The sequence below is a fragment of the Acyrthosiphon pisum genome, chromosome A1 (genome assembly GCF_005508785.2).
Source record: "Acyrthosiphon pisum isolate AL4f chromosome A1, pea_aphid_22Mar2018_4r6ur, whole genome shotgun sequence".
Taxonomy (NCBI): Eukaryota; Metazoa; Arthropoda; class Insecta; order Hemiptera; family Aphididae; genus Acyrthosiphon; species Acyrthosiphon pisum.
The window spans coordinates 51,552,439-51,564,778 of NC_042494.1; the positions used below are offsets into that span (position 1 = coordinate 51,552,439).

The window sequence follows — 12,340 nt, forward strand, 5'->3', positions numbered from 1 at the left end:
TACTTTTGAAAGAAAGTATTTGAGTACGTATTTTAAATACAAATTACACCAAGTATTTAAATACGTATTCTGAATACATTTGAAAAGTGTTCTTAACAAGACTGCCGACGGTTTTACCTTTGATCGGTTTGCATTGTATTGTATATAGATAGTCGTCGAAAATTATCAAACGTGTGCATGTCACTCCGCATATTAGTTAAATTAAAATAAACATATTTTATATTTTATAGCTCAATTTCTTCTAAATAATTGATTTAGTTAATAGGCTAGTGTCCTGGGTATCCGAAGTAACCAGAAACGGAAACTTACAGTCCACTCCGCAATAGAGTGAATTACTTTGAAATAATTGAATTTTATTGGGATTAAAATTGTTATCCACATTTTTTTTACTAAATTAATAAGCCAACTATGAATTAAGTACCAAGTGGCTAGTCTTGGGATAATGCGACCATCATTTCGTGACGCTTCCTAAATAATCATTTATAAAATGCAAATAAAATAATTATGAAAAGGATAGATAGTTAATAAGCCTTTACAGTTTAGATACAATGTATACTTTATTTTTTATAAAAAAAATTTAGTTCATACGTAATATTATAAAATTAATAACTGCAGCTAAAATTCTGTAGAGATTAATTTTTAATCTTTTTTTTTTAATAAAAATACTAATTCTAAGTTGTGTAATCATAAAATAATTTAATGGTAACACGCGTATAAACCACATTATATATATATACCTATACTTTTACGCACAAGATATTCATAGAAAATATTAAAAAACAGTGTTGTCAACGTCGATGTCAACTATATTATAGACAGAGGTTTAACGAACTTTATTTCGACAGTCACTGATAATATCTGCTGTCACGATGACGAAAATTATTGAAGTTATCAATTTTGTACCGTGCTTAAAAAATATTTAATACTTTAAAGCGTATATAGTATATACATTCAAAATACATATGAAGTATGTGTCTGATGACAAATGTATACTCTTACTTGTGTAAAGACGTTCAAATAGGTATATAATTTCCGATACATGACTTAATAAATGTTTACAATATTATGTTAATGGTTAATAGTTATATAAAAAAAGGTGGGTAAGTGGATGTCGCTCTGCTGTACAGTAGGTTACAAGTAGGTCACTGTATAATGGATAGTATTAAATTTGAATTCAATGATATAATATCATTGTATAAGAAAAGCGATTCTGGGCGGAGACGGTATGTCGGTCTATAGGTATAAGGCATATTATATACTTATCAATGGTATTAAAAAAAAATTGACCTATAATAGGTACCTATAATAAATCCCAAATTAATCATATAACAATATTCATTAGGTATTCAATATAACGCGTTAAACATAAACAACAAACCGTGATACTATCATAGATATATAATAGTATACTTTAGAAGTTTCATGTACCCACGAATAATATTATACAATCGCAACAAAATAACAAAAATAGTTATTCTAGGTATTTTAATATGTAATTTCGTCCAAATTTGAACTTAAAATGAGTATAAAAATAAACTGTGCTTATGTCTTTTTAGATTTTTTGGTAACTGAATAAGCTACTTACGTGGAATCTTGTTTTAAATTTTCAATCCTTAGATATAAAAGTTGACCATTTTATAAATTTTTAACTACAAAATAATTATTGAATCTTAAATTTGATAAATTTTGTCAAAATTTGATCTTTAAATGCTTATAAAAAAAATTGTGCTTATGTATTTTTAATATTTTTCAACTGTTATTGTAACAATATATCAGAAACCTTGCATTAAATTTTCACGCTTTTATACCCAACAAACAAAATTTTATTGATATTTATAGAAAAAAAAACTAAACAAATTGAAAACTGACAATGTCCGTAAACAGCTCAAAAAATTCAAAATATTTTCAAAATTTTATGGTGTATAAAAAATGAAATTATTAACATTCAGTGAAACTTTCAAATATCTACAGTCATTCGTTTTTTAATTACAATTAAATAAGAAAATCCAGAAATCGAGTGAATATCAAATGTTGTAAAAATATGAATTTCAAACGCTCATAAAAATTTAATTTGACTCTTTTGTAGACATTTTTTTTTTGATAAAGATAGACAATATTATGAGGAATCTTGTATTACATTTTCAAATCTTAGATTTAAAAAGAAAAATTTTTACGAATTCTTAACTAAACATAATTTGCTAATTTTCGTGATTTTTCCATATTTTGTCAATAAAAATGTTAATTAAAAAAAAAACTAGTGACTAAGGATTTTTAATATTTTTCAAACATTATTTTAACTATATAGTAGGAGCCTCTTATTAAATTTTCAAGTATTTTTACTCAACAAATAAAGTTTTATTGACATTCATAGAAGAAAAAACGAATAATATTGGAAACTAAAAACGTTCCTAAACAGTTCAAAAGAAATCAAAATATTTTGAAAATTTTGAAAATTTTTATCATGTATAGAAAATGGAAATATAAACAACCAGTGAAAATTTCATGTATCTACGGTCATTTGTTTTAAAGTTACACCAAAAACCAAAATCAATTTTCTCGAAAACAGGTTTTGCTTAAAAATTCCCGTTTTTCCTTAATTTTTCTTTTGTTTTTCACGGCGATTTTGAAAACAATTGGAAAAATTTTACTTTTGACCCCCCAAAGTACCAACTAGATTCACTTTCCTATCAGAAAAGGTACTGTTGAAGGAAATCCAAGCACTTTTACTGTCCTAAAAGGTGATGACAGACACAAAAAAAAAAAAAAACACACATCATTGTAAAATCAATACATTCATCGTTTCACTCAGAATCTAAAAAAAAAAGCATTTGGTAGGAACTTGAAAGTAAAATGTGACACAATTTTACTATAAAGATTATCTAATTAGTTTTAATTTTTATTGAAAATATAATTGGCGACGAGTTAGGTGTAATAATAACATATTGATAACTAAAACACAATTTATTGGTAAAATGTAGGTGTATTTGATTTGATATTTTCTTATTCTATTAAATTAATTTTTTTTTAATGATAACTTAAAAATAGTTATAAAAAAAAGCAATTACATCTGTATAAAATAAATTTATTTACTGTTATTATTATTAATTATTTTTGCACTTTTATAATAATTCATTATTCTCAGAACTGTATAATAAATCAAGAATAGCAAATATATTATATACAATAACAAATAATAGTGATAATTCAAATTTTAAAAAATCAACTAATATTTCTTATAGGATTTATATTATAGTAAATTGTATATTACGTATAGAGGCGACTATTAAAGAAACTATTTTTTTTTTTTTAATTAATATTTATTCCGCTTCAGTGTGACTTAACCCTAAGCACAAGTCATAAAATAGATATACATTGTTGTAACTACATATTTATATTGCTTAAATAGTTAGACATTATAAATAATAATGAAAAATAAAATGAACAAACTTAAAATTATGAACAATATTACGTACACGGGGAGATTCAACACTTCGCCGGGCATGCTCAGTGCACACCCCAGTTTTTCCTTGAATAATTAATACTTAAAGTTATTAAAATTTAGATTTTTGGAATTTTCAATTAGCTAACTTTTTTAAATACTTAGATTTTTAATGCTAATTAAAGAGTGTCCTATAGTGCCTTGTAGTGGTGAAAAATTTCTTTTTTCAAATAAGAACATATTTTTTTCTATAAACTGTTAAGAAGGTAGATAATTTTTTTGAAAATATTGATGAATATAAATCGAAATACGATCAAGTATTTTCTGTGTTATTAGACTTTATTTACTAAGGCGTTAGTATTTTTCTTATACAATGATATTATATTATTGAATTAAAATTTAACACCATCCATTACAGTGACCCACTTGTAACCTTCTGTACAGCAGAACAACACCCACTCGCCCATCATAATAGATTTAATTCTAGGGGATCCATCAAGCCATTAGGGTTATAAAATTATGGCAAGCAGCAACTATAATATTAATACTATAGTATATTATCATTTTATAATTTATAAAATAGTGGGAGAACAATAAGTAACTACTAGTTACATTACACAATACACATAAAATAGGTCATATTTTATGTATCTTTTATAAAACCATTATTTAGGATTATTATCTTTGGTGTAGAATGTTTAATATCTCAGAAATAATCGTTCGTATTTCGTTTTAGATGCATTAACATTTTTAAAAATCATCTGCTTAACAATTTAGGCTCACAGCACACAGTTCTGAATATCTGAAAATTTAGTCTTTGAGCTTAAAAAATAGAGTTAGGCATTATAATAATTATAATAGTAAGTATATAGTAATAACAATGCAAATAGTTAAAGTTTCTGTAACAACTAAAAGGACTATATTAATATTTAATGTAGATAGGCACATCAAAAGTACCGATGAAAACATGAATACGAAACTCACAAGTAGATACATGACACAAATTTGTTTATTTAACTTAATGAGAGACACTCCACTAGATAGATATACATTAAAATAAACGGTTAAGTTGTTTTATAATTGCATTTGATGATTCATACGTTTTAAAATGAGACAGAGATGATAATAACATTTAAATAAAGGAATTAATGTTAGACATAGATATTAATCAACTCAAATATTTGACGAGACGTATTATAGTGCTAATAGTGTAAGCTGTAGCCTGTAACCATAACCAAAACACCTCGATAAGGTGGTAAAATAAAATGGAAAACATTCATTAGCTTGTTCCTTTTATTTAAGAATTACTAGTTCTACTTACTGCAATGAAATGCTGTGAATTTATACTTCAACAGAGTTTTCAATGAATATTCAATAGAATAAATTAAATTAAAAATTATAATTTTCAGTTGATATTGAAATATGAATGACGAATGCGTAAATATATCATAGTATGATATCATAAATAATGATCAATTTTCTACAATTTTTTTTTAATACATTAAATACTCATAAATATATTGGTTATAAGTCATATATTATGGCTCATAATATTATAAGTTATAACCTAATAAATAATATTATGTGACCATATAAATGTATTATAATACATTTTTGTTTGGAAAACTGATAATATGTATCTTATTAACTTAAGTACGGAAACTTATCACGTAAACGTGACTAGAATACGAAAAACTGCATTATATTTTAAAATGAGTGACCATATTGTTTGTTTATTGAATTGTTCTAATACCTAAACTAATAAAAATTTAAAACTATTTGTATTTTTTAATATTATAATAGATCGGCAACAATAGAGCCGTAAGGTCTGAGGTTGGTTTAATTCATTAAAACAAATTATCATTATGATGATTAAACAAATATAAAACAATCGTATTGCTCGAAAGACTGATATTTGGTCATATAATAATTATTTTGCGTTTTAAATACGGTTTTTAGCTATTTACATAATATGTTAAGTACCAACTACAAGGTTATTAGCTGATACAATTAAATCATTAACATTATTCAAGATTATAGTATATTAAATTATTTGATGAGGATTAGATGAATGGGTTATGATTCTTAAAATATGGTTTTATAACGATCGAATATTAATAATATACAATAAACTAAATACATAGAGAAGTCCATATTATAAGAAATATAAAGTGATTTATAGTGATTGTGAAGGTGAATGGGGGTGTTGTACTGATCAGTGGTCACTGGTGTATAAATATGACGTAAGACGTTAACAATGTTAATTGTTACGATAAACAATAATAATTAGCAAACAACAGTGCTTGTTGTAGGTACCATACATAATAAATATATTTCCAAGTATAATATGATACGTTGGTATAAACAAATTTCCATAAAATAATCTTTTGCAGTAATGGGCTGCTTTTGAATAGTAGGTAACACATTGCGAGTTGTAACACGTCATGTATATTTAACATTGAAATTATCCAAATCCACAATGATACGGGGAAGGGGGCATTCTACAAGACTAAATTGAAACCCAATTCAAAAACAAAAAAATAAAAATCCCATTTAAATTACAAATAAATTACAATCTTACAATTTAAACAAAACTTAAAACATTAAGTGAGCATTAACTGGTAAAAGTCTAATATGGTGAACCTAAAAATTACGAATCCAACAAAAAACAGCAGGCTTTAGAAAATTTTATTGAACATTTAAACTTTTCATTCGATTAGTTACGATATTATACATATTGCACAGTGATATACGTTAAACTAATTAAAATGCCTATATTAAGTTAAAATATTACTTACCTAATATAATATTAGTATATTTACAATCACTAAAATTATAAATTATACACAATATACAGAGTGATTCATCAAGCACGCTCACCCCCATTTTTTCCATTTATAATAAATATATTCAAATTTTGATCTTTGGAACTTTTAAATATATTTACTCAAACTTCAAAGACATTTTTTTTTAAATTCTTAAATTTTTTTGTACTGCTTAAGTTTCTTGTGGCGAACCAAACTTCTATTTTTCAAATGAAAACCCCATTTTTTACTGTCAATTATTTAATGGGTCAATTTTTTGAAACCTAATTCAAAATTTTAACTAATAGTTTTTCATTTATTAAAATGTTTAAATAAAGGATATAAAGTCCTAAACATTTTTTTACAAAAATATAAAATAGATGTAATATTAGGTCAAGCATTTATTATACTTGGCCCATTTACAAATTATTAATGTTAATTGATTATTATTAATCACAAACATTTTATATAATAGCCATGTTCCCCATATGTTACAAACACATTATTATGGGTTTATAATTATTTATTAATACTCTGCCTGTCGAAGTAATACGCAAGCTTCCCGGACAGCGTCGTCGATACCATGGAGGGGGGGGGAAGAAAAAAGGTATACAAAATAAAATAACTCTTCTTGATATGTATTATAATAAATCTCAAGAATTTTAAAATATAGTCTTTAAGTATATCAGATTTTAAATAATTGCCTTATTGGAGAAAAAGAGTGTGAGTATGCTTGGTCTTGGTACCATTAACCCTGTATACAAAAATATAATAAAACGTGTAACCAAACATTTGTACCATTTTACTATTTTAATATACAATAGAGACTTTTATTCGGGTATAAAAAAGTGAAAACGAATAAAAATGTTCAAATCCTTACAGTAATTCACTTTAGAAACAAACAACGTGATTTAATGTTTTATATATTTTTTTCATACAAAACAATTTAGCGACTGCAGTTCTTCATCATTGATAATTTAATTTAAAGCAAAATACACAATTTTTTTACAAGAATTATTCACAAACATTTCCAGTTAACACGTTTTGTTTAACACAAAATAGAAATGTCAAAATAGTTTTTTTTCTCAAAAGTAATACAGATATTGTTTTAATTATAGAAACCATTATAATATAATATATTATAATTTAAATCGGAATTACTTTTATTGATCACGTATAAAGATGAACAATTTTTATTTTATTTAATATTTTAGTAAAAAGTACAATTTTTCCATAGACCTTATACTAATAAACGGGTTTAGATACAACGGACTCACGCGAGTGCGCTGTTCGATTATTACTCAATTATTACGCACATGCGCAATACAATTTCAGGTTGGGTGATCGGTTATTGAGTTTTAACAATTATTGCTGTACGATAATGGCATAGAACAATAATGGATTGATGAATAATACACAAAAATTGTATTTTTTCTGAATGAATAATATATTCATTTATTGCGAATATATTATGGTTTATTATTTATTATTTATTGTATTATATGCTTTTTTTAAAAATATGCGTTTTTATTGTGTATTTATTTTGTATTTTAATAATATGTGAATAATGTTGTCAGAAATAACAACACTGCTAATGATGATGGCTGTGACCGCTCCATCCATCCCTGCCAACATGTAATGCTCCGTTTATGAGTGTAAAGATCTATGAATTTTTCAGAATTTTTACATTTAAATCCTATAATTGTTTATTACAGTCAAATTTCTCTTATATATTTAATAAATTCATTTCAAATAGGTTAATGCACTTTATCATCGCACAATCAAGATATCGACGTAGATACCGTATAAAAGAGTGCATAGGTTTGTGGTATAAAAAGTAAGTCTAAATATTTTGAAAATTCCTTGTGTATAGAAAATTACCATACGAGTAGTAAAGTGAAGTAATAATAAGTTTTTTGAATTGCAACCAAATAACTAAAAACCGTTATACACCAATAGGAAATATCAAAATTGATCGTTTAATCACACCATTTTGTCAAAATTTGAACATATATCTATATCTAATAAACACAATTTGTGCATATGTATATTTTCAACATTTTTAAATAGCTATAAAAAAAACGAAAATCATGTAGTGAGTTTTTCGGAATGATTATTAATTTCTGGTATAAATTTGAGCACGCAATTGTACAGGGCATCGTAAAACGTATTAATACCTGAGTGCCTGAGTCGACATGAAGGTATCGCGAAAATTATAGGCACAGTTAAAAAATGTTAATAAATTACAGATATTGGGTAAGAAGCAAGGCAAAAATCAAAAACTTTTGTGAAGAATCCATTGTTGAATCACCATTGTCCGTTAAAAAAGTCAATGACAACACAGAGTGGTAAGGAATAAGGATTGCAAGGTACGAGCGATTTATGGGTTGTAACTGATAACCTATCGAGAAGTTGGTTAAGTTAGTTTGCCATATTTTTCAACTGAATGTAATTTAAGATTATTGGACTGGGGGTATAAAAGTAAGAAAACCCAAATTTCTTACCAAGATAATCGGTAATCTTAGAATAACAACAAAAGATCAAAGCACGACTGCAAAGATTTCATCAAATAAGAGAATTGATTGAGCAGTGAGATATGACTCATATAAAAGTACATTTGTAATTCAGAGGAATATAAACAGAGAAACTACAAACTTAATATTATTAAAGATGAATTTCACAAACAAATGTTCAACAATGCTATTACCTATAGAGATGACATATTTAAGAATCATGCGTTATAAAAATCATAAAAATAATAAGAATAAGATAATATCAATAATACTATTTAGGGGCTGTATGAAAATACCTTGTCATTTTACGTAGCACCTTACCAATAAAAAAAAAATGTAATTCATACTGGTTATTATAATAACTATCATCTGACATCATACCTACCAACACATTATAATGCATTATAAACATACAAAATGACTTGATTATTCACATTTCCGGTAACATATGTAGGTACGATTAATAATCAAGTATATATTATGTATCAGTAATGTATTATCTACAATACACTAAATTGACAAACATTAAATTAATGTTAAACCAAATATTATCGAATATTATAAACACTAGGTACTAAAAGTGTTCAATATTGTTAAAATATTGAGTTAAAAACTAATAATGTATTATAATATAATATTTAGATGTTTGACCAATGGCTTGAAACCTATCAGTTCTTCTTCTTAATTTCCCAGTCACATTTATTATGTGATCCAAAATGTATCACAGAAATCAACACAAACTAGCTCTGTGATAATACAGTGAAACTTCCAAACAACAAAGTCTCATAGTGCAGAAAAAAAATTGTGTTATAGAGAATTTCGTTAGACAGAATTGAATAAATTTGGTTCTAATTTGGTTTGGTTCTCAAAAATATTTCGTTAAATGGGAAATTTTATTAAATTGAAGATCGTTATGAGAGAGTTTCACTGTAGTTACCTATATATAAAATATATCAATATTACTAACCTTGGTGTTATTTCTTGAGAGTAAAATACAGCGGGAACGTTCATCAAGTCACGCAGAATATCTGACATTTTTGAGTAGAGGTAGCCCATAGACACTAACGGAATCAAGTATCTGGAAATAGATATTTAAAATCAATAAATAACCTTAAAAATCAAATTGTATACAATTCTTCACGCAATCTTTTCTTCATGTAATCTTCAAGTATAATATTAATAAACTCGATGAGTGGAAATAGCACAGATATGAATGCACTTGTTCTATATTGAACAAATTACAACACAGCTATGATTAATTTATACTTATAAATAGGATTAAATATAATACACACATTTAATTTAGGATATTAAAACAATTTTAATTATATTTCTCATTTTGCGTGTGAATAGAATTTTAATATTAAACTTTATTTACATTGCTTAAAACTTTTTGCAAGTAGAACAGTTTTGTTAAAGATTTAATAAATAAATATATACTAATCAAATTAAATTAGGTACCAATATAAGTATATAGAGACAATGAAATTATATCATACTCGATTGCAATGTACCCAAATTGGACGTGTTTATGATTATTTTTTCCACTTATTATTGCTTGGAATTTGTCAAACTACCTATATAAAACTAACGCTGTCCGTTTAAGTTGCTCACTTATTTTTAAGAAATTTAATATAACAGACTTAATATTCATACAACTTTTAACTTTTTATCGTTGCAAAAAAATACGTTTTATAATAAATTACTATATTATTATAACTTAACAATTGAAACTCGGTGAGCTTTTTATTTACTTTTTAATTTTGTAAACCCAATTTAAAATGACTGTTGGGTATATATAATATTTGATGTATCAATCACTGCTAGAGGGTTGCACGTGGATCGGGAGCTAATGCCGTTTAAATAAAACAACACCGCGTGTAAAATTCAATTTATTTACAACAGTACTTGATAATATTAACCCCTCATTGGTATAATGCTTGTTGTGACATACTAAACAACAATTTATTTATTTTCAAGTTGCGGGCGTAAGTTGCCCTCATCAATATAATATTATTACAACATAGTTAGTCAACCGTGGATGAGATATCTGTAAAATCCAGTATACGCGTTTACGGTGGTACACTATCATTCTAGAAAATGATTAATGCATTATATGTATTCCGAATTTTAGGACGAACTCTGTTTTCGACACCTATTAAATTATCCCGAATTCGTACATACATGAATGCATTATTAATATTTAGTGTAAAATAGATATTTTCGTTTTATAATTGATACATAAATAGATACCCCTTACATTTAATAAAAAGACTAAAACATTTCATAAAATATTTAAGAATAAACTTTTGTCGTAAATTTATAACTAACATTATAATGTTTAATTTATTTAATACAGGCTATTTCGATAAACTTCTTAAGAAACATTAACTGGTATAAGTATACGTAACATTGAAAAATTAAAAACAAATTAACTAGATCTTAAAAAATTAATATAATATGACTATACAAGACTTCAAATTTGAAATGTAGAAAGAAGGACATTTTAAAACAAAACGGCTTATAGAAATTTATTTTAACTATTTATCTTTTGTTATTTATATTTAGATTTTAGATGTAGGTAATATTGTGTTAAAATTGGAAAAAATTATCTAATTGTCAAATATTTATTATTTGTTTTATACTATTTGACAACTGATGTGTGGTTTGAGAAGAAAGTTAAAAATATGATGCACTTAACATTACCAACACTTAATAACTACCTACTATAATATTGTCTTACATTAAGGCCGACCAAAAGTAAGTTGTGACACTGGTCTATAGAATTTTTAAACAATAAAAATATACATACTTCTAACTACGAAGACTGGAATGCATCACGGATTCGCTGCACTACGGATGTACTATTTCCCTTTTACAAACGCGTAACATAACAAATTGAACGTTCTGAATAATCCGTTTAACTCTGTTATGATTAATATTGGAGCGAATTGACATATTATCAAATTTAGAAGTACCTAGGAATATTATCTAGTGAACCTTATAGGTTTTGATTAATATTTTAATTGTAAAACAAGTTATGAGCATTTTAAAATTGTAAATTGTTTGAGCATTTTAAAATACTCATAATTTGCTTTAAAATTTAAATTTAGATAAAAACCTACGAGGTTCACTAGATAATATAATATTATATAGACAGCAATTTGTTGTTTAAAAATATAATCATTACAAAATTATGTCTACTAAGTATACTTACTTCTATTTTTTATGATAGGTCAATTCGCTCCAATATTAATACCCGAGTGTGAATAGCGTTAGATGATTTGTCGTGCCGTTACGTGCTGTGACGGTTCGTGGCGTGCCGTAACAGTGTGTAACGGTGTGAATCGGACTTTAAAGTTAAATAGATTATAATTGTCTATTTAGTGCGTTTGTAAGACAGATACAACGCATGCGAGTATCTTCTTAAGAGGATGTTTCACCCATATTTGTTGTCTCCGTTTTACACACGTACGGCATAGCAAAAACTGTATTGCGTGGGAAAGAACCGAGAAGGCTACAGACTACAGTCATAACTAAGAAACGAGATTTTCACCACATAAAAAGGAGAACTTTGTTTTTCC

General features: G+C 26.0%; 1 protein-coding gene across 2 annotated transcripts in view; it reads right to left on the bottom strand.

Moving 5' to 3' along the window:
• LOC100159283 (G-protein coupled receptor-like) overlaps positions 1-12,340 on the bottom strand; it is a 143,901-nt gene that overhangs the window by 40,069 nt on the left and 91,492 nt on the right. For both annotated transcript variants that reach the window (XM_029486009.1, NM_001162960.1), the window contains exon 5: positions 9,724-9,834. In XM_029486009.1, the coding sequence (XP_029341869.1) occupies positions 9,724-9,834 (111 nt within the window). The remainder of the gene's footprint in view (positions 1-9,723; positions 9,835-12,340) is intronic.